This window comes from Necator americanus, chromosome V, assembly GCF_031761385.1.
Source record: "Necator americanus strain Aroian chromosome V, whole genome shotgun sequence".
NCBI lineage: Eukaryota > Metazoa > Nematoda > Chromadorea > Rhabditida > Ancylostomatidae > Necator > Necator americanus.
In genome coordinates this window covers 3,205,221-3,228,648 of record NC_087375.1, presented here as the reverse complement: position 1 = coordinate 3,228,648, position 23,428 = coordinate 3,205,221, and the positions used below count along the sequence as shown (strand labels likewise).

The window sequence follows — 23,428 nt, the reverse complement described above, 5'->3', positions numbered from 1 at the left end:
CTCACAAAGCTTTGCAGAGATGGGATGAAAAACGACCTCAAAGAGAGAAGAGCAGCAGTATTCGCTAAAGCAACAGAGGCGGACAAGAGCATTACCTACGTCCAAAGGAACTCGTTCAATCATAAGGCAAAGATGACTACCATACGGAACTGTAACGAACTACATCAATGAGGAGGATAGAGAAGGTATTTCCGGTTCCTACTCCGATCTCTTCGACTGCGACTCCAAATACCTTTTCACCACCCAAGCCGGGATGAACCGACCCATTATCATGTTGATGAAGAGCCGTAACTCATGTGATCCTAAACGGATCGAATTTTTCACCATCTGAGAAGCCTAAGTGAAAGCTCTGTCTTCCATACATCACTCTTCAGAACCCGAGGTTCACAATCCATGAAAAACCAACAAGACTGTACTGTTATACAAAAGAGAGACCCATATGAAATTTGCCACTACCACCCAAAATGTTTGCTTTATCATCCATAAGTTCACTAAAAGAGCTATTCTCTACGAGACTTTGAAAAGACACTGGGCGAAAGAGAACCGTGAGAGCAAGTAGGTCTCAGCACCAGCAAATCAGACTTCTTTCTTACTGCTTTAAGTGGAGCACTGAACTACGATTGTTAGTAATACTCTATTTCAGCTATTCTCTTGGTGTAGTCGCTTCCTTCAGAGCCTGGTAAGACACATGCAACGTATCTTCTCAAGCACTATCAGAACACAAGTTACCATTCAACCACGACCAGTTACCATGAGAGAAGACTAAGAACCGAATCAGAGAAGCTTATACCCACAAAGAATAAAGGATAAAGTGCACGGCGCTATACATACACCAATCCCTATGGGGAAGCGCCTACGCGTTTGACCTCAACTCAAACTTCGTTTGAGGTTTATGAATGCGCGTGCAGCCTTACAATGACTTGCGGTGGCTAGCCGATGTCCCAAGTCAGTGTTTTCATCCTCCCAGATAAGTCTGGTACCAATTTCCAGTCTGGTACCGACCGCGGAGAGATGAAGAGCTTCGCTTGCACAGAGCGGAGTCGAACCTCCGATCGCTTGAACCTACAGGTGAGCCTCCTATCCACTGCGACACCGCCCTGCTTATATCCATAACAACAAAATAACATAGCCTATACCCATAACATAACTTTTAGAGTTTTGGTCGTTATCCGAACACTTTCACCGTTCCAAGAGTTGTGATTTCGAATTCACAAAACAAGATCGACAGTTGTCCCAAATATTCTTCTACTCCGTATTTATTCATATACAACTTATATATTTATTTCTATTTTGTTCACGGGCACTTCAGAACATAGCAATAGTTACTATAGAATGAACATCATTAGAACAGTAACTATCCAAATTTATTCAGCCGACATGTACAACAAATACAATGGATTTCAGTACAGTACAAAAATTTCAGTAATACAACGGCTGGGAGCGGGATGTTTGAAGCTTCTCTAAAGAATGTCGATATTAATGCACGTCGTTGAAAGAATTAACAATGCAGTCTTTTAGGACTTTGAGGGTTAAAAAAAAACAACGAAAAAAAAAACAGAAAACACATGGAAGATAAAAAGACAGACCATCATCACTGTCGATTTCGTCAAATAATTCTTCTCTTCACGCCGCTTCTTTCTTCCCTTTCTTTCATGTCACCAAAACCAAATCCAGCATTTTGAACAGCCGCTAGTTTCTCTTCTATTTGTTTTCTGAATGGTTTACAAAGAGATATAAATTCATTTTGTGGACAAAAAAGAAACAATAACCTTAAAAGTCTCTTTTCTTGTTCTTCCATCCTCTTAAGAATTTCCTGCTCTCGATCCTTCTTGTTCATAGCCATCACCTTCCTTCGATCTTCTTCGTCAGCAAAGAGATCATCATTCATCTCACCCTTCAACAGCATCCCTCACGGCGAAAAAACATTTAGCATATAAAGTTTTTCCAATCACATGTTGTTTGTTGGACGTTTGATTAGCTGCAGAACCATCAATAGAGGATTTCAAAAGAGAAACTATGATCACCAAAAATTATCCATCTTGCTTTCAGGGTACCTTTTCAAAGGAAAAATAAAGTGCTAGCTACAGCAAGTGCAAATTTGAGGAAGTATAATGAAAATGTTACAGCTATGGTATCCACACATGCTCGATCATTTTCTTCGCGAACTTCGTTTTCAAATCCACCACAGAAGTCAGAGTTGTCTGAATCAGAAGAATTACAACAAATAAAAATAGTTGAATTATTACCAAGGTAAGTTAGCACTCAGTTTCGTTTTCCGGTTTTTTTTTTAGTCGGACCTACGTTGCATCTCACAAAACCCCATCGAAGCCACAAAATATTAAAAACACAGTGTTTAGGTTTCGATCCTTAAAAACAATACATACATTTTATGACTTCTGGAAAAGTCCACAAAGTTTCCACCTCAGTTCGCAGACACAAATTTTGATTTGTTACCTAAATAAAACGATTCCAGAATACAGTGGAATAAGTAATTTTTGGCATTTCTGCAAGCAAATCAAATAACTAATTGTAAACAGCAAAATACTGCTACAAAAGATCATCCAGTTGATCAAAGGGGATCCTTTGAGTTTTATTACATGAAATTCCAAAGTCAAGAAGAAGGAGTCAAACAGTGGAGTCAATCATTAACAGCAGCAGTAAACTTGCAAATCAAAAGAATACTCATATCTGTGATGCAAAGAGCAGATCAATAGGTACAAAAATAACCATGAAAGCTGAAAACACCTCAAGGTACCCATAGAATTAGAGAAGAAACTCTATGAGATTACGAGCTAACGTGTATTCAAAAAACCATTATCTTTACGCGAATGATCTTTGGATTCAAAGAAAATTCCCAAATATGAGCGCTGTTTAACACCAACAAAGCCACGACAACAAAAGATAAGTCTTACCTATCACAAAAGAGTCTGCGCAAAAAATTACTTACAAATTACAAAGACGGTAATGAATTTCAATGCATTAAATGAAAGACAAATTCATCTAGGATCAAAAACTATGCGTGTGGCTGAAGCATTACTACATCACCGCACTCAAATACATTGTGTTAGATGAAACTAAAGAAAATAAACAGAAATAATGGCTTTCAAATGCATGTAAGGACAAATAAGGTGGAGTTTGAGGGGTGGCACTCAACCGCTCTCTTATTGCTGGAAGTGAATAATTAAGATAATCGTCACTCTAAAACCTGACAATTAGTCTTACAGGATCTATGATATGTAGACTAAAGCTATTAAGGGAAAAAAGGTGAGATAGCCGCGCCTCAAGAAATAAGAGCGCGGTTGAATGGTCGCGTTAAGAAAAACTCCGGCATGATTTCGGTGTAATATAAATTCACATTTTATTGACAGAGAAGTTCTTTCAGCCTGTAAGGTTCCGGTAATGAAGAAAACATTTATCTCAGCTCCGTTATAAACATAAACAAGCAAATTTCCGAAGAAACTAAACGTAAAACTCACCAGCACTCTCAATAATTGCTTTACTACTTATGTTTCGCGTTGAGCGCCTCTTGTTTGCCTTGGAGAAGCACCAGAATTATCAGAACCCTTGACAAAAAAAAACTAAGCAGTAATACGCTAGCCCAAGAAATAATAAATCGCTACAAACCCAGTAAAGTACCGATGTGACTTGCTATTGCACAGTTTTGCTTAGAACTAACAATAAGAAATGAAGTCATAGTTCAATGTTTGTGCAATACTCTATGTTTTAGGAATGGAGTCCAAGTAATGAAAGAACCCAGAGTGACATGAGAAAGCCAGAGCACCTGCAGGAAAGACATAAGCCGATAAGAAAATTGGGTATAGTCGGGCCAAAACGACATGAAGCACGACAGCAGTTGGAACCGGGGTGGGACCATCACAAACTGCAGCGATGAATAGTGCCAGCAAGGGTTCCACTACGCTCCTAACCGCTACGCTCCACCGCACCGTCTCGAGAGAACCCGCGTACGCAATTTCACTGTGGCTCATGTCGTTTGACCCTACAATAAATAGGACTTCAACGAAACCAATTTCTAATGATTCGGCAAAGCAAAAATTCAGGAGCACGGCGAGACAAATAAAAAGCAGAAGAAAGATCCGTATCCAATCAGCAATAACCATAAGAAGTCAAAGGGAGAGAATAACCTCATGCAAATTCAAATATACCTCCAGCTTCCTGAATTTGTCATCTGAGGGAGAATAGCTGGACGACATTTGTCAGTGTGACTCGTGCTTAAATGGATAATAATAAAGCTATTCACAGTTGTTACAACCCAACACTTAGTATCCACTCCACAAACATTTACTTTCGAGACCTCGTTTCTGCGCAGTCTGCAGGATAAACAAGCTTTTATGTGCATTCGTCGACGTCAAGTACGCACCGCTTACGATAATATGAATTTCATAGCCAACAAACGACTTCACGTGATAAGCGAAGTCTCCAAAGAAAGTCGGAGACCAGGCATAATATCGAACAGCAATCCCTCCGTGTGACATTGAAGGCAAAACTGGATCACATGTTCTCTTTACTTGAGAAGTGTATATATAAGGAACAATGTTGTGAACATTTGGTACCGGAACGCATTTGGATGAGAATAGTGGGTGAGTCAACGTCCATTTGTGATTATATTCGCCCTACTGTTAAGTCTAGACTGCAGAAAAAGATCAGATGATTAGTAAACCATCAGCAACATCAGAAAGTTAGGAAAGCTGTTAGATCTACCTCTGTACGTTCAGACCACAACACTCGTACCTAAACTTACACCCGGCTGTGGGTGGCTCCGCCCCTTGGACCAATCTCAACGCGCCGCGAAATTCAGAAAAGAATAGAAGGTGACCAATTACTCTGCTGCTTCAGAGAAATAGGCAGAAAGGTGAGTGTTACTTCACGGTATCTTAGCATAAAACAAACGAGGAGGATTGGAATACGGGTCTCTGGTTCTTATCTTGCAGCTAACGACGATTACTTCAAGTGAGTTATATAGCTGATATCATTTCTTCTCTCCAGTTTCTTCTCGTTGTTTCATCTGTTCTTTTATTAATTTCCTTATTTATTACTATCACTTGTTTAAATTGCATTTTCTTTGCATATTCTTTCTTGTCGTCTGCGTCATTTCTTTTTTACTTGATTTGTTTCTCCATTCTATTTGTTTTTTACAAACGGATTTCTTTTAACATTGTTAAGTTCGCAGCAGTTTTCGCTTGATACTTGCAGTATCAAGTCTATCTTGACGCTATTACTTAGCTTCAGTACCAAGAGGAGGAAGAAACGGCGGTGTTCTGAACTTTTCTATGTTTTTGTTCTACGTTTTTTCCATTATATAATAGCATCACTAGAGCCAAGATGCAGTACCTCGTTCGATCGTGAGTATTTAATTCATTCGACGTTATGTTGGTCTATACTGTCGCGATGCAGGTTGTTCAAGAGCTGCTCACGCAGTACCATTCTTCATTGTACGGTCTGACCATTAGGCAAATCATGACGCTGATAAATGAGCGCCTGAATTTCTCTATTTTTCTATGGCCGGGACAGTACTACCGAAAATATAGAGCCCCAGCTATGGTACAAAGGCTGGCACCCAGAATCGCCATGTCCTTCAATCTTCTCAACCAGCAGTTTCCGCACATTAAGTCCACAAGGGAGAAGCCGATAGACAACTGGTTGGCTTTCTTGAATGTGCGCATTTGCGCATTTACTTCCGGAATGGGGTATGGAAGACAAAGTGGTATCGAAAACCCAGTAGCAATACAGGCTTCAAATGGGTAACCAGTAGCAAAAACATCTTAATCCACTCTCTTTCAACACATCCTAGCGAATTGAAGAAATCCGCTATAGTTAACAGGTACAGGACGGCGGCAAGAGTCTCATCGAGTAGGCAGGAAAAAAATGGTCAGTAAATCTGGGCCATAAAGTGGCAATATCCACTGGTTACCCAGTTGAAGCCTGTGTTGCTACTCTGCAAGCACGACAACCTTCTCGAAGATCCAACATAGTGGATTGCCCAGAAAAGATTCCGTTCTGCTTACCTTACATATCTGACGATATGAGTAGAACGGTTCGAAGCTGTTTGCAAAAAGAGGGTTTACCGAATATTGTGAGGGTTTTGAAAATACCACTAACAAACCTCAAGCGTCAGCTGGTACGTAATCGTGCGTCAGCTGGTACGTAATCGTGCGTACCGACTCTGCACAATTCCCAGCTGCGTGATTTACCCGTTATGTCAGAGAGGGTGATTGCGTGGTATCAGGAGTGGTGTAGGAGCGTATCACCTGCAGGTTGTGAAGTGACGATTACATAGGGGAAAGGGGACGCCCACTGTCTGTTCGGGTCAAGGATTATCCAGATAGACTCGCAAAGTCTGAACCCTCCACCCTGCTCAGAGCACATCGTAGAATAAGTCATCAGAACTCCAAAGTAGAGGTAGAAGTTACTATTATTAAGTTATCGCTCCAGTCCGAGATCATAAGACGCAGAGCACTAGAGGCATTTTGGATCACCGCCAAAAGTCCAAAAATGAACAGAAAGGATGAGTGCATTGCGATTACAAACGAACTAGCACCATATCAAGATCTGTGCGTGTTTTTATCTACGGCTTGGGCAGTCACGTCCCTATAAAAAAACCCTTGTGGCTCGTAGTTGTGACACATGGTGTTCTGTTGCGTTACCAAGTTTAGCGAATGAGGTAAGCATTACCCGATGTGTTGTTGTTTGAGTTTACCTACCGGTCGAATGCTTACAACAATCTCCAAATCAAAAAGTTTCACCTAAACCTCAAACCGGCACCGGCAACCGGCAAAACAAGAAAACATAAATACGCTTACGACAATGTTGGGAGGGACCCAACTACAAGCTTAAACCATACTATACATGTAGCGACGTCAACTACAACATATAAAAGATAGCTAAGCTTGACTATACGCTTTTTTCCAACAATCTGCAAAGCGTAGAAACTTCCAGAATTTCTTTATGCTTTATAATTCCTCGATCTATCAAAGTACACCAGAATACGTAACAATTCAACGACTCTCCTGAAGGTAGACAATAATAACACATCTATATTGGACACTGCCATCGGTAGTATAGTACAATAAGCACCAATAAAAAATGTAAATAGAGTAGCACACACATATGTACATATATGGCATCACACTATTAAAGAACACATGTCAACTGCTTTCTTACCGCGTCTATGATTGATTTTACACGATGATGCGATCTATCCCAAGAGATTCTTCGTGCAATTATGGTAGCATTGCCTTATGGTAACAATGAGCTGTCCTCGAGACTTCAGTGCCAGCTCCGCGCGTTGTGACGGTTCAAATTGCCATTAGCAGCCGATCTAAGCGACTTTCACACATCTTCTTAACTGCCACGCGTTCTAAAATTAACAACTCCTACACGTTCTACGATCTTGAAATGATGTCTGCAATATGTGACTGGTTCCAGAGATTGTTTGGACGTGCGACGCACTGTCATGCAATACCTTTAAATCGAATCAGCATTCGCCACTGCAATACTTGGTTTCGGTCCTACATGCCTATCAGAAGCTATTAAAATAAGAAATCAACACACTTCTCATTCCCGTAGATCACTAACTATAAGTCAAGTCTTCAAACCAATTCGAAAGAAAGACAAAGAAGTCAAGAAACACAGACAGGATCTCCATATTCGGAGAGAAGGGCTGAAAGCATTTCACCGCGTGCCTCCTCCATGAACTCACAAACCAATAAGCGATGTATCAAAATAGATCAAAGCACTAAGATTCGGAACTCTCTATGCTTTGAAATGTCCGTACAATCTCTGGAGAGCAAAGAGCAACACACTTGGGACTGAATTGATCCAAACCGTATGAGTCGTACTTAAAGGCAGCATACCAGGAATCTGAAGGGTTAGGGAATCCGCGAGAAAAGCTACTAGAGATGAGGTTGAGATGAGATGAGATTGCGGGATCACGGGTGGTTCTAGTCACCTCTTCCGAATTGTCCTTTCAAAAAAAAAACGGCCAGGGAACCGCTTTAGTTCCTACGAGGAGCGTTAGAACGCTTCGCCATGTGTACGTCCTGGTCTCCTCAGCGTTTCATTCGGTTTCTTTCTACTTGAAAAGGCAGTCGAATAGAACTTACTAGTTTTCGACCGTTCAGCAGGTGAATGCGGGGCGTGTGCAAGGGTGGCGCGTTGCGACTGAAATCGACGTGAAAAAGGGAGGGGGAAAATGTCGTTCGGGGAGGGCACTCAGCGATGCCTTTATTTCCCAAAGCTCTAACTTCATTTTTTCTCTTAGTAACTTAAGTTTACATGTCATAGATCCTCAAAGCCTAATGCTTAGCTGCGATTCATTTGTTTATTTACTTGGAGGAATAAGGGCGCCACTGAGTGCCCTCTTCCCCTCCCCTCCCCCCTCCCCAACGACACTTTACCCAAACGAAGTCTTTCACGCCATTTTTTTCACATCAATTGAGATGGAGATTAGCGGAACTATTCCCTGTCCCGCAATCTACAACCCTATCTCTTGCATCTACAGCGGTTTCCCGCACTACGTCAGATTCGTGGTATGCTGTACACTGCATAGTATGACCCACGCCACCCGAGCATGTACAAGAAAATAGCAAAAGAGAAAAGAACAAAAGAAACGAAGTGAAGCGAGATGCTGGCGATGAACCAACCGGGTTGGGTCCGCAATTGTTCGTCGAGTTCTCTAGTCCTGACACAAATCGCGACTTACCGCCACACCTGCTCAGACAAAAACACTGTGCGAGCCGTCACCTTCGCCCTCATGCGGCCCGTTCGCCCTCATGCTATGGAGTGATTGCGACTCGCTTAAGTTTCCACTCAACGTGAGAAAAGACTCGGAACCGGGTCAGACAATTACAGAACCACTAACATAGCCTATATCCATAACATAATTTTTGGGGTTTTGGTGATTATCCAAGCACTTCCATCGTTCCGTTATGATCTCGAATTCGCACGACAAGATCGAGACAGTTGTGCCAAAAGGACGGTCTTCATGAACTTTTATCTCTGAACTTTGTTCAAATTCGAGCATTTTATTTTCCTTTCCTACCTGCACTTACTACTTATTGTGATATTCTCCTCTTTTGCTGTATAATAATTGTTCCTTAAGCATCATATAGCACTCAATTGCAGCTTTTTCTGGAGATATTCTTTTAAAACAACATAGGAAATAGGCCACTATTATCTCCTGTTCGAATTTCACGGTCCGATAGAATTGGTCCAAGTGGAGACGCCTCCCACAAGCGGGTGTAACTTTGGATAGGAGTAGCCGCGCATACCCGAAAAATTAATTTCTTGTCGTACCTGCAAAGTCAACATCGCGGTGACAACACCTTGTAAAAATAACAAGGAACTCGTCCGTCAAACGCTATATTTCGCCAAATGTCCGCGACACCAGAAAACGCATCCGCATCCCCGAAGACCAATGAGTGCATGAAATACTTCCTGATCTTCGAAAAGTGTCCTTGGTCAGCCCTACGAAAGCTGGACGACTTTCTAGTCAACCCAACGAGGCTTAGTGAGTCCTGTCCGGCGCCTGCTGTGAAACTTTTCTCCTTACTGTCAGGAAGCAACGTGTGGTGTATCCTATGTCGGGATCATTGCGGAAATCACACCCCAATTCACGTCGAAGGTTATCACGCGTGTTAGCGCAGGCGTTGCGCGGTTTCTCGGGCGTCCCAGAGTTTTGTTTGTTGCTATTTTTCTCAGGTGCTTGGGACTTGATGTACGTGTCTTGGTCTCTTCATTAACTTCATGGCTGAGAAAAACCCCATAGTTCCTTACCATCATTTATTTCGGACCTTAGAGAAGCGTCTGTAATGTATAGCGTAACATTTTATGGGTCATCTAAGTTCCATATTCCCAAAGCGAATATTAAGTATTTGTTCCTTTAGTAGCTATAGCTTGTGTTACGTGATTTAGGGTTTGCGTTGATGTCAAATCGAAATCTCAAATTCATACGAGTTGGACTTCCATTTTTTTCGATTGTTCTTGGTGGTGCTTACGGTCTACAGTACTTCCAACAAGTGCGACTCGATTTTCGTAAGATCAAACAACAGGACAACAATTTAGAACATCTGGTTCGTTATTAGGACTGGAAATTGAGATCTAAGTGTTCACTGTTGTCAACTTGATCACGTCGCTTATCGTAGCGCGATTTTAGTCCTCTGAATATTGAATTCTGCGGATTTTTGACTCTCCATATCTTTTTATTTTAGAAAAGTGACCTGGAAAAGGGTGGTATACGTCTTCGTAAGAACGTCACCGTTGATACCGTCTACAAAGTGAGTAGGTGTGATGATCGTTTCCATTGTTTAAATTTCTGAACTTTACAGGAAGTAGCGAATCTCGACTCGGACAACTGGGAAAATATTCGTGGACCTCGAGAATCAGAAGATACTTCTGAATATTTGCGCATCAAGTATGTACATTCATCTCTATTAATCCTTTCTCATACCGTGTAGCAAATGGTTCATCCCTGAGGTAGCAATCGAATTACAAGGATTGGACCGACTGGACCCTCTCGTCCTCCATCGTTTCTACAAAACTTTTCTAAGATTCAGGGGAATTTAGGGTGTTACCGACAAATATAGGAACTCCAACCATAAGTTAATAATTTGGAGTAGTTTAAATTCCCTACGTTTATTTGATCCACACTGTTAATGGTTACTGAATATCTGGAAAGTACACATCTCGAATGGGATTGTGATTTACTGCAGTGCAAAATCGTTAGAAATAAGCCTGTCAACCACATCAGAATCTTGCTGCAAAAGTATCATCGTTAGAGGAGCAGATTTTGGATTCGCAACTTTGGAGCACTAAGAAAATCTTATGCGGTGGCATGAGGCACGGATGAGGCGGTTGATACGAAGGTAGTTGTAACATATAACACTCGTCACATGTTTTAGAGCCCAACAACAAGAAGCCAACCGAAGAGAGCGTGAAGAACGTTTGAAGCAAATCGATGGCTGAGCAGATACCGGAGGACCAACTTCCAAGGTTTTTAGTTGCTCAACTTCTCTGACTTTAAAGGTTGTATCAAGAAATTTTCAAAATCCAGTTTCAAGTGAATGATTGCTCGTTCCCTCAGTTTGTTGCCGCCCATGGAAAAATGAGGAAGTCCTAAGCAGTTTTAATCTCGCTAAACCTCCGAACCCACTCTCACAACACTCACACTTTAGTCTTCATTACTCCGTTTCACTGCACAAAAATTGTGCGAGATAGAAAGTAGCGCAAAACGTTATTTATCAAAGCGATAGATCCCCACTATTTTTCCATCTTTTTTTCGCTTGTATGTTGATTATCACTCCGTGTTCTGCTATTCCATCTGTCTCCATATCCTCATAATCTACTCCATTTTTATTCACCTCCCACTTTTGCGCTACGATGAACCAGGTCTAGTGAGGCCTCGATTCGCGAAAAGATTTATCTTGACTCCCATGCTTCTGTCATTTGAAACACTATTTGGATTTTTCGAACAACCAATCACTGAAAGGAACCAGATCTTGGAAGTCTCTGTGAATACTGGTCTGTGTTATGTTAGGCCTCGATTTGCTCGATGCCGAAATTCAACTTTTGCGGACTTCGCAGAACAGAAATAATTTGCTGCACAACAAACGAACAAAGGAACAACTTAAGCCTGTCTTTCAAAAACTAGAATGGCTTAAATGAAACGTTCATGGAAACATTTTAAATGAAACAAATAATAGCTAGTTAACGCTTAGCAGTCTATAACGATGTTTGCTCAAATTTAGAGCTCCCTCCAACGCTAATCTCGACGTCAGTGACAATCCTCCCGAACCCGACAACACATCTATCCGTGCAGAGAGAGGTAAGTTGCTGTTCCTGATGTTTCTTCTAATATCCCTTGTCATCTGTCAACACTTCTGGCATTAATTCCATCTATGTCTCTTGGTAGTTCCCCGTAGCTTGGGGCATAATGTTTTCACATTTGTTGTTGTCTGTCTAGTGCTGAACACTTGATGTTCTCTTTTCAGGTTCTCCTACTCCATCATCGGTTACTGTTGATAACCTCCCAAGCCTTCCAGATCCAGTACATCTCACTACCGTAGCTGACCCGTTTGGGTTAGGTGAGCTGCCGGAGGTTTGCGCGATCTGTTACTTTTTCCACGATTCTGTTATCGGTTTTTCATTGTGGTTATTCTAGGTTCCGGTACCCCCGCCTGTTGGTAGCCATAGAGAAGATATACTTGGAACTGGTATTAGTGGTATTCCTGAACTTCCACATCCTTCCGATCCTCAATCACAATCTCGGCCTTCTTGCTCGGTGATTAGAAAAATTTTCTTTTCAATTTGAGAGAAGTTGAAACGCTTCCGTTGCGTCACATGTTCACCTTTATGTTAGTGGCACACTTTTTCAATCATGCTCTCCATAGGTTAAGATTTTCTATATGAAAGCTTCGCTTTCTCCGTATTCAACGGAGATCTCAGCAGAACTTGGGGAAGCTCTTAGTATTAGGGTTTTATTGGGCTAGGAAGAAGAGAGAAAATAAATCAATAATTACTTTAGATCGATATTTTTGCTCAAAGTGATTCATTTTCTGCACGAGTAAGCACCATGCTATGCATTGTTTTGTTAAACACGGGAACAAATGTTCAAAAATAATCAAATCGATGAGATCTGTATCCCCATGGAAAGTGACAACCATGGTCGTAGTTGGCTTGTGCAGAAACCTCAGCTATTTCCTACTGCATCTGCCAAAAAAGTGGATCGAAATCAATGAAGTCAACATAATCCATGAGAGAATCAATACTTTCGTGAGAAAAGTGCCTTATAATGTTTCTCCCCTCCTGGAGTATTTATGTATGAAGTATGGTCTTAATCGGTCCCATCCGGTATAGATTAACATCTCATAGCACATCAAAGAGAAAAAAAAACAGCTGACTGCTACTTCAAATCAGTTTTGAGGAAATTTCGGAGACCGGGATATCTACAGGGGGAGGTAGAAGCTAGGATATCGCGTCACAACTCACAAAGTCTCATCATAACTGTTTTACGCCGACTGTATATATCGATATATCTTATACGTATGAATGCATAACAAAATAAGCGTATATATGTGTTATCTTATCATAGTTGTCTGTTCGTTCGTCCGACGATATTTCCCAGGGAAATACAAAGATCAAGTCTACCCCAAACCTAGCTTAGGGTGATTGAATCGAACCTATTTGTACAGTGGTAAGCTGCTTACGACTACCGTCTTGCACCAGCATCGCAGAAACGGGGTTTCGAGTTAGAACGTGTGTGGTTAACTTTGCGAGTCAACGTTCACATGTTAAACATGAATATTGTTTGTTACATGTTTACACACTATAAAACACGTTTTCTTACATGAAAGTACAGGACAATATGTTCAACAGTACTGTAGCGAGCGGTGTTGAGGAGAAAGACTGCAGCCGGGCAAGAAAGGCATGGAACGTTGCCTTAGGCGATGATAGGGTTTCTCCTTTTAGTATAGAACTTAGCCCTTACGTTTAGTCGACGTTCGTCACGAATATGCGCTGCACATAGAGAATATCCTCCACCAACGATCGATTTTATCCATTATTTACACTTTCGCTGCAAATCTAGGGGTTAGGGTTCGAGAAACGTCACGGATACTGCGGGGTTCTTCAATTGCGAATACCGATATATCGTGGAAAATGCTTTCAGGCGATATCGGTATTATTGGTATTGATTATTGATTATTGATTGATGCTATGTGGCAACGTGACAGCTAAAGCTTTTTTTTTTACATATACTGATCCCAGTTTCCACACATGCGAGGGAAATTTCGAGTCATCTAGAATAATCTTTGGAGTTCTTTTGGGCCCAGATTTTCTATTCAAGATTGTATTCGCAGGTGAACAACGAGCTTTACGCGCAGTTGCTGGACCTAGGCTTTGACGATTTCACCGCTCGTCTTGCTTTGATTCGAACTGCAAACAGTGGAGTTGAGGAGGTTAGTTACATCGGATCTTTTCTTTAAATCGCTTTTCAAAGTGTTACTTAGTTTAAAGTCAATTCTCAATGTTGTGTCTGAGAGTTTATTGCTTCGCATTGTTTCCTTTTCTATTCTTTTCTGTTAAGTGCCGCAAAATCGCGTCTCTCACAGTGATGACGTAGTCGTGCCTTTCATCGCGAAAGCAACGCATACTAAAATTGTTTGATCCGTGATGACACATAATGATTCACTTCATTCTTTATTCTTTTCAAGGCTGTTAACTGGATAATCGAAAGATCGAACCCCAGCGATTTTGACGACCATTCATCCAGCAGCGAGGAAGGAGAGGACGTCGAGATGGGAGGTGTGTTGCTGAGTATTTTTGGCAGTTTTTTTTTCGCCGTATATTTGAGTGGTACTTACACGATTATTCTTATTTCAGCAGCAAGCTCTACAGGTGAGAGCGGTGGTCAAGCTTCCGGTTTTCTTGGTGCTTTTCCACAAATGATTTCTCATAGTGAGTGGAGGTTTCGTAAAGACTGTGTTATGTTTGCAACTAGAAACGGAGCTGCTTAAATGGATGCACTATCACTTTTTAAGCTTATTCGTTTCAGTTCGCACCTGTAGTCGTTCTATATGTCAAAACTTTGTAATTTTTTGTCCATGTTTTCGAAGTGCTTTTCCTTCAGCTTTTTCATGAGCTCAGTGAATATATAGTACTATATTTTGATCCTAGGGAACGCAGAAAAATACATAGCAGATTTAGAAATCGTACACCTGCGTGAAACCGTCTCTGACTTAGCAAACAGTCTTTCCCTTTTTGCTACATATACGATCTTTCTTTGCCCTACTCCGATGGGAGGCACATGGCGCTCACGCCGATGAACATATCAGCAGTATTAACAGTAGGCACACCATGATAGTTGATCTTCGAGATTCATTTGGATTACTGTCGAAAACCCGTTAGTGACTGGTTGTGAAAATGGCTGAAAAAATGGAGATTTTAACTATGTTTTTAACTGTTGATTCATGTCACCAACCGATAGCTCACTGATTTATACATCTAATATTATCTCACTGTATTTATCTGTGATCAGGAGGCCGCACCCACAAGATGGTTTTGGTGGCGAACATGAGTTTGAAAATGGGTGCGGGAAAGCTTGCTGCTCAAGTTGGCCATGCGACACTAGGTGTATATCGGCAGGTGAGACTTATTCTTACACCTTCTCTTGTTAAAAATCAAGTCAAGTTTGCCGATTATACCTTTTACATGACCCGAAGTTTTCTTTTGCATGGAAAAAGTGTAACGAGAATTGTTGTGTTGTTGATTTTCTTGTGATCAAGGCTAGTTGTCGAAGAACGTGGATCACCATAGGGAAGAAGAGTATAAAATCATAATAAAAACGTGATGCATTTGATTTTGTGCATAGTTCTATCGCAACTAACTCTCAATTCGTTCGATGTGAACCGAGCTCTCCCCACAGATACAGGGCCACGGGGCGTAGACGTCATCCCACCTCCGGCATCGAAGTATTGACCCGCCAATCGATTTTATTGATTTTTGCCCGGCACTGTAAAAGTTAGCCAACTGAGGTTTGAGCATACGCTGATTGCAGGGGAACCTTTTTTAGGAAGATATCGGTTTTATCCGTTTGTTGATCTTCATGTTCTTAAGGAGTCCAATGAGATTTTGCTAGTATGTCTGCGGTGCTGAAGTCCAAAATCTTCCATGATTGCTTACCGCTTTGTTATGTTGTGACTATTTTCTTATTTTATTTTTAACATATGTTTTGATTGTCAGGCAATGAATTCGGAGGCTGGTCGAGAAGCTATAGATGCGTGGACACGACACGGTCAGGTTAAGATCGTTGTGCGTGGAAGTAGCACTGAAGAGCTTATGGATATGTGTAAAGCAGCAAAGGATGGGGTACGAGTCTGATTTTTTATTCGTTTCAGTTCGTTAACTAGCAGACTTGGGTAAAATGTAGTTGGAAAGTGGGGGCACTCAGTTGCGGCGTTATTTTTCGAAGTAAATAACTGAATCAATCGAGCGCCTAAGATCCAAGAGCTTACATTTTCCCCGCAACCTTTTTTTACGTTTCTTTTTGGGAACTATATGTTCATTCCATTCTCCTTCGAGGAAATGTAGGATGAAGAACGATTCTTGATCTTATTTGTAATGTTGATGTTAAGAAATAGTAGTAATACACGTATTAACACAATCAAAACCGATTTGGTCAACTGAAGTTTCGTAAATTTTGCAAGTGAATGGTTTTTTTGTCCAATGTTAAATGTGTTCGTTTAAAAATGTATTGCCCGTTTTTGCAATGCTACGAACTTTGCCGTCTTATTTTTTTAGTGCATCGTCTTTTGGGGGCGGGTGTGGCGCAGTCGGTTAGGTTAGGTTAGAGGTCGTATCGTTAGTGTATCGTCTTTTTTCTTTGCCCGCTTTTGCAAAATTCTCAGTCTTAAGGTTCGTTACATGTATTTCAGTTCGCCCATAAGGACAGCAAGTACAAGAGTGTGTTAGAAATAGAAAGAGAAATTATGACATATACTCCTCATGGGGCGTGGAAGGTCAATTAGAGGAGCGTTCAGGGAAGGAAAAGATAATCTTGCATCTTCTCGCTTGCAACCTTTGCAGCCTTTATTTATGCGTGTACCTTTTGTGTCCCATCAGTAATACAGGAAGTCATGCTCAAAACAATATGTTGTATGTTTAGATTAGATTTTAGATGGAGTATGAATCACCAATCAGCAATTTGCGGCCAAAAATTTCTGCGATTCTTGAGGAATCAAACCAGTAAAGTAATAAAAGAGTCAAGCGAAGAAATAAAAAAGCTAATTTCTGAGCGTGAAAGTTTATCAAACACAGTTTCTCATAGACTATCAGTCATGGCTGATTGGACTCTCATTTAACATCGTTTCATACAGGTATTTCTACCATGTATAAGTGGAATTTGGTAGTAATCCTTGAAAAATCTTCTTTTGATTGTAAGTTATATCCCAACCATGTTGAACATATTTCATTTGATAAATCGCTCGCTATTGACAAAATTAATTTTTGGACGGTTGACAAGAGGATCATCATCAATGACAAAGGAATCCTCATTTGAGCTGCACCCTATGAGCTAGATCCTCTGCACTTAAGGAGGGTCCGGCTTCTCCCTATCGAATCTTTGACTGTGATTTTTCCAGCTTTTAAAATTGTTACTCTTTAATTTTGGTTTCAGGGATGCTGGTGCTATCTTGTCCAAGACGCCGGTTACACACAGATACCTCCAGGTTCTCGCACGGTTTTGGGAATATTCGGCACAGTGGAGCAAGTAGACGCTGTCACTGGCAGCTTAAAGTTGCTGTAATCATAGTTTACTATTGCTTGAACTCGGCTCACAACGGACCTTAGTGGAGTACTTTGCGGAAAGTTTTTATGTATCTGTGCTGCCGGTATTTCTCACTCTTAATTTTCATCTGATCTAATTGTGCTGTACATTCGTTGTCATGTATAGTGGTTAGATAACGAAGTTTCCAGGCCTTTTCTCTCCCGACCTTTTGCTTTCTTTTTCTCAAGTTTTTAAAATGTTTCCACTTGTGGATTTATTGTTTATTTTTGAGTTTTGATTATGTTCACAGCAACTGTTGTTAGGTTCCAGTAAGTTCATCAGTGCAGTATCCTTCGACATATGTAATGTTTTTTCATAGGTTTCCTGTCATACACTTTTCTAATAATTGCTTTGAGTTATTTAGCGCAATTTCAGATTTCTAGTGTTATGAGGAATAACGTTCAGAATTTCCATGATGCATATGCAGTAATTTGAGAAAGGGAGCAATAAATATTTGCGCATGCGCATTTGAAGTTCACTTTTATTATGCACTTCATGTGCATAGTTAGGCTAGAAATAAATACTTCAAAATATCTTAGGGAGCACTGGTAAAATCTGCCATTATCAGCAGTGTTCTACTGGTCTCCCTCATTAGAAGAACACAGCCGGCATGGGCGTCCGCAACGGAGCTAACCACGGACCAAAAGCGACTTTGTACCCTCCCTGAGGCGCAGGTGGATTCATGGACTTTCTGCTTCTGGTGTGCGAGGATTAACTCGAAAACTCTTGCGTCGGCTGCGACTAGAAGCCTACATTAAGGTGACTGCGAGGCAGTTTGAAGTCGACTCCGACAAATAATTTCCATTTCTCCATCTGGGAGTTTATGTCGATTTGCTTCTTCGCCATCTGTAGGAAGATAGATGTGTCATTCCAGTGGTTTACTCGTCCAAAGAAAAAATTCCAAGACAAGTTGGACACTAAGCACTCGGTCTCATACACATACTTCCCACATTTGTGTGTAGTCGCCTGTTTTCCGTAAGAACAAGTGACATAATTCCAGGGTGAAGTTTTCTCAACATTATGGCGGAAGAGGGAGCAACGGAGGGAGAGAATGGGAGAATAGAAATGAGAAGGAAATGAAGGAAGAAGAAAAAGAAGATTAAAAGTCGATAATGGCACATTATTTTGAAGAAAAAAGAAATAGAGGACAGAGCACATGCTCCACAAAATCAACAATAGAATCTTGAGAATTCGATTCGCTACCGGCGGGAAATTATGGCGGCAGAAGAAGAAACTTGAGACTGCACCCATGGCACGCGATTTTACGCAGTTTTTATCACTTCATTATCACTTGGATCTAATAACATCAAATTACCAAAAGAAAAATGCTCCGATTGTGTTAAATTAAAAATTTAAATTGAAACCCGGTAGCTTTTTCTTCGGAATTTTGATGGGGAAGTTGAAAATTGTGAGTTTTCTCTCGAATTTTCCCATTAAAATTTCAAGAGATTCAGATCAACTAGGAGCGAGAGACCTTGCAAAAGTTGCTTTAGACCTTCTATCACAAAATGGGAATTAGTTTCCAGGAAATAATACCTTTTTTTCTTGTCATGCGAAAACTTGCTGAAAATCTACTTTCTAACTTTTGATCTCCGTATTTTATATATTCATCCGGGCTCTCTTCTATTTCATATATTCATCAGGATCCGTTTGCATGACTGGCGGGTCCCAATAGACCCTTATCCTTTCCTTATCTTCCTAGGTAATTCTGATATCAAATCTTTTATTGCGGAAAGATGAAAAGAATGATTAGTTTTGTACCGTTTTTAACAATCGACAGAGATACTGTATGGATACCTTTTTACTCCACCCATCGCATATTTGAAATGCATCAAAAATCCTTTATAATGTCTAGCATATCCTTCATATCTTGGAAAGTTTTCCATTTATTGATTCCTCAACTTCTTAGGATCATAATTTTTGTATCCCACAGCAGGTTTTCCAGGCAAAGTCTTGAGGAAAGGTTGCAGCCACAAAAGCTCTCACCGCAAAGTTTCTCATCGATATCCGGAAAAAAAAAACTTCGGATTTTGTTCCAGAATTTTCTAATGACAAAAGTGATACTTCAAATTCACTGTGTGTCTCTCTTCTTTGAAACGATTCTGAGAGACGTAGCGAGTAATCGGGTATGTGGCCACGTTTCTGATTAGCTTCCTTACGGGGAATAAGAGTGGGCTGAGTAGCAATTCTATCAGTCGCTGTCGGGTTACTTCCTTGTTTGCATGCATCCTGTCATTTCCCTTCATTTCGTTTTTCTCTTTTCTTATTTCCCCTTTTCTATAAAAAAATTGAGAAGCCCTACTGTAACCTAATTAATGAGTTTTTTTTATGAATCCTTTAAGCGCTAACGTTTTATTGCATTAGTAACGATAACAAAGACGAAATATTTACATTAGGAACTATTTTCATGACTATGTTGCTTTTCTATGATTGGGGACCGAACTAAAAAAAAAAGTTCGAGCGGTTTTCTGCACTCACAAGGGTATGCCTTATTTCCTATTTTCTTTCGGATGAGCAATTCTTTCTGCAGCTATTGTAGTCATTATTCTGCCACAAGAGAATAGCATTCTTTTTGAGGTGGCCCTACTGATAATTTATCTTTCCTTAAAATTTGCCCCGATCCTAATTTATGTTCCTTAAAATTCGCCCCGCTTGGACAGTATAAATGTTGATAATTGTGGGTGAGAGCTTCGCAAATGCGTAGCATCGTCCCGTCCTATCGGACTTCTGAAAGCTTCTGGAAGAAAGCCATATCCCGGTGACACATGGATTTTGACAAATAGCTGACGTCCTTAAACAAACGTGTTTAACACTTGGTCGACCAACGTTGGGAGTACAGACGATAACCCCGGCGAAATCCTCAACACGGCCTAAATATGATCCGTAAAGCTCTCTAACCGGATGTAGCTCATTTTTACGGTTAGGCTTCATCCAGGATCGCTGATGTACAAAATGTTGGCTGGATGTTCAGGAAAAATTCTCAACCATCATATCGGACGTTGTTTTTGAAGATTTCTTCAATCTCCTTCACTGTTTCCCTCTTCTTCCGAGGATATGGTATCAGATACACAGCTAGAATTAAATGAGGAGGATGTCCACTGGGAAAAATGAGATCAGAACAGGATCTGTGTAGGACCTCACACATTTGATTGTGGCTCTAACTTCTGCAAAAAAAAACACGGGGTGGTAATTCAGCAGTGGAAATTCTCGGCTTCGCTTTTTTTTCTAAAAATAATATCTTTAGTAAGGTTTGTGGAATTTTTTCGGACTAGCCTTCGCTCGCTTTCAAGGTTTTTTTGCGTCCTTCCGAAGTTCGTCTTGTAAAGCTTCTCAGGAGTAGCTGCTTGTCACCAGCAACTGGATGAGGAATAGGAATTCCTCCATATTGCAAACGTATAGAGCTTGTTCTTTTCATGGCAAATACTGGATGCCATTCCTGCTTTAGAGCGGAATCTTCTGCTTGTTCCAATGAGGCGATGCTCGGGAAGTTCGAGTGTGACGTCGGAGGTGACGTCGCTTCCAGATAGCATGTATGTGCCCCGTTTTCAAATCCAAGATTGCATTCCTCTTCCAGTTTCCTCTTCTTTTTTCTAGCTTCCCCTTCCTGCTCTTCCTACTTTTTTTTTTGTTTAAGAGCGAAATTGTAAAAGAATTTCTTGCTGTCGAGTAGTTCTATTTCGAGTAGTTCGCTGCAAAAGATGGTGCTGGATTGATGAAAGATGAACTGATAGGGTTCCGTGAAGATCGACAAAACAGATATTGATTGATATTGATCGGTAGATATTGATTACAACACCGCTACTAACTTCTTCCCCCACCAAAAAAAAATCCATCGCTGACGGATTAGTCCTTCGCAAACCGCTGGACTCCTTGGGAATAGACAAAATTAAGATTTGAAAATACCATTCGGAAGCAAATGAGCTGCTGAGCTTTCAAATATTCTTCAAAAATTAAGTTTTGATGAGGAAATGTGTGGCCCAAAAACAAGTAAAAGTTTCCGCAAGCTTCGTTAATTACTTCCACACCTCCGTCGCATCATGCTAGAGCATCAGTGAAAAAAAAAAAACCTGGTTAATTTTACCGACGAGCTACAGAACCGCCAGATTACCAGGGTATCACTTAGCTCAAGTGAGATCTTCTCTACTATGCAACATTGCCGACTAACAATGTCTGGATAAATCATTAAGGAATTGCTGAGAATATTCTTATAGCCCGTAGAACATTACGAAAACCGTAAGATTATTTATAAGAAGTCAAACATCGTCAACAAACACTTATTTTTGTTATGAAATAATTCTGAAATTTTGATAGAAATCCAGAATTCCTCTCCAGCTCTTCCTTAATGATACTTCTTTCTACGCTAGGCTAAAGTCATTCATTCTCATGTCCGCGATGCTTTTATCGCTCGAAATGATGTCATCGAACACGTCCACGTCTTTTACCAGCCTAACGCTATTCGATATTTAGGCTGAACATATTTGAACTTTCTTTAATTATTGTAAGGATAAGGATCAGGATCAGTGTACAACATTGTGTCCTCATCCTCATCCTTGTTCTTCATACTTCATCTGCTAGATTGCTCAAATCCTAGCGGTTTCTCGAAGAAAGATGGGATGATGATAATTCTATTCACATTTTGAGAATTGTGTCGTTATAATTTGTTCTAGAAGAATCCTTGCCTTTTTGAAGACCTCCCTCAATCTTTCTCAATCTCCCTCAATCTCAACATCCACAATTTTCCCAAAACTCCATTTTATCACCTTGATGTTCCAACAGATCTTGCTACTGATGAATGTCTACTTTTTGGTTTTATGATTTTTTCTTGATTTTAGATTTTTTATTCGCATACATAAGGGTACAACATTCATCAGGTAACCATATAATAAATGAGTATGATTCTATGCCTATTTCCATGTTTTTTTTTCTTGTAATTAATCTGCGCTACTCCTCCAATGAACAAAAATGTGATTTTCCTTTAGAAAAGGTTGATTTTCCTTCAGAAAAGGCTGATTTTCCATATTTTGTTGAAATTCATGGATAACATAATTGAAAACGTGATTTGAGGTGGGGAGATATTTCTATCAAAATTTTAAAATCAATCACGAAGCAGAACAAATCCTGCAAATAAAGAGGATCATTATAATGTCGATGGCTGCCGAACATCGGTACGCTTGAAGAGGAATCCTGAAGGCTGAGGTTCTATTCGAATCGATAATGAATGACTGCGCTTCACAATCTTCAGACTCCAGATGTCTCCTGACGGGACCTTGTTTGTTTTTTCAGGGTCCGTGTCTTCGGATAACCAGGGATTGCTGTTTTTAGCAGAAGTGCTGGCAGAGTGTAAGATAGACTCGATGATTGGAAATGGAAGTATTGGTCGTCTATAATACTAATATATTATTATATATTATTATATTACGTGAGATATTAAAGTCAAAATATTCTTGAAGTCACGCACTAATGAGCTCAAATGACCTTGTAGAAAATAAAAAGCACAGGTTCGTGTTCCCGTTATTATAGAATGAAGTCGTCAACGTCTCATTCATTTGAACTGGTGGATCCCAAACGGATTCATTGATGCTAGAAACTCTTTATCTTTTGCCCTTTCCTTTATTAATTATCCTTTATCCTTTATTAGATGAAGTTACCGCAGCGCAGACGAAACACAACAAATGATCAGTATCTTTGACACTATGGTAATTCTTTCACAATATTTAATGTGAAGAGGGAGAGCTTCTTTTTCGACAAATTCTTTCTTCTTCTTCTTCTTCTTTTTTCTTCTTCTTCTTTCTTTTTCTTTTTCCTAATTTTTCCCTTCCTTTAAAGCTTAAAGTGAATCCTACTACGAGAGATGATCCGAATTCCTTTACAACATATTTTATTTGAGCATATTTTATTTCAGAGTAACTAATAGGAATACCAGCTTGCTGATTTTTTTTGTTTAAAGTTCCACAGTCTGCTACTTCTATTTCCTGATATTTCTTTGTGTATATGATATGATTTTGTGCCTGCATTAGGTTTTGTGACTATTCTTTTTTTATTTATTTCCTGATTTTGTTTATTTTTAGGCGTCTGGATTGTGTATCAGATCTC

The 23,428-nt window shown here is 40.3% G+C and overlaps 4 protein-coding genes across 6 annotated transcripts; 3 read left to right on the top strand and 1 right to left on the bottom strand.

Moving 5' to 3' along the window:
- Positions 1-1,606: 1,606 nt before the first annotated feature.
- Positions 1,607-4,211, bottom strand: RB195_012795 (uncharacterized protein; the record flags this gene model as incomplete). Its single annotated transcript, XM_013435950.2, has 5 exons — positions 1,607-1,712; positions 1,770-1,894; positions 2,125-2,201; positions 2,385-2,454; positions 4,164-4,211. 5 exons carry the CDS (start codon positions 4,209-4,211, stop codon positions 1,607-1,609), a joined length of 426 nt encoding a protein of 141 aa, XP_013291404.2.
- Positions 4,212-5,385: 1,174 nt separating this feature from the next.
- RB195_012794 (uncharacterized protein) lies at positions 5,386-5,763 on the top strand (the record flags this gene model as incomplete). Its single annotated transcript, XM_064202337.1, has 1 exon — positions 5,386-5,763. One exon carries the CDS (start codon positions 5,386-5,388, stop codon positions 5,761-5,763), a length of 378 nt encoding a protein of 125 aa, XP_064058218.1.
- Positions 5,764-9,390: 3,627 nt separating this feature from the next.
- RB195_012793 (uncharacterized protein) lies at positions 9,391-10,963 on the top strand (the record flags this gene model as incomplete). 2 transcript variants are annotated; one of them, XM_064202336.1, is made up of 6 exons in its annotated part: positions 9,391-9,526; positions 9,931-10,088; positions 10,227-10,292; positions 10,344-10,346; positions 10,396-10,429; positions 10,917-10,963. In XM_064202336.1, 6 exons carry the CDS (start codon positions 9,391-9,393, stop codon positions 10,961-10,963), a joined length of 444 nt encoding a protein of 147 aa, XP_064058216.1. The 2 variants fall into 2 exon arrangements, with proteins under 2 accessions (XP_064058216.1, XP_064058217.1); XM_064202335.1 differs by lacking the exon at positions 10,917-10,963 and having other exon boundaries at positions 10,344-10,472.
- A 9-nt stretch (positions 10,964-10,972) lies between these two features.
- Positions 10,973-17,314, top strand: RB195_012792 (uncharacterized protein; the record flags this gene model as incomplete). Of its 2 annotated transcripts, none has more annotated exons than XM_064202334.1 (10): positions 10,973-11,007; positions 11,763-11,839; positions 12,006-12,112; positions 12,176-12,295; positions 13,872-13,970; positions 14,226-14,316; positions 14,395-14,409; positions 15,050-15,156; positions 15,754-15,879; positions 17,186-17,314. In XM_064202334.1, the coding sequence occupies 10 exons, from the start codon at positions 10,973-10,975 to the stop codon at positions 17,312-17,314; spliced, it is 906 nt and encodes a 301-aa protein (XP_064058214.1). The 2 variants fall into 2 exon arrangements, with proteins under 2 accessions (XP_064058214.1, XP_064058215.1); XM_064202333.1 differs by having other exon boundaries at positions 14,395-14,469.
- Positions 17,315-23,428: the final 6,114 nt, after the last annotated feature.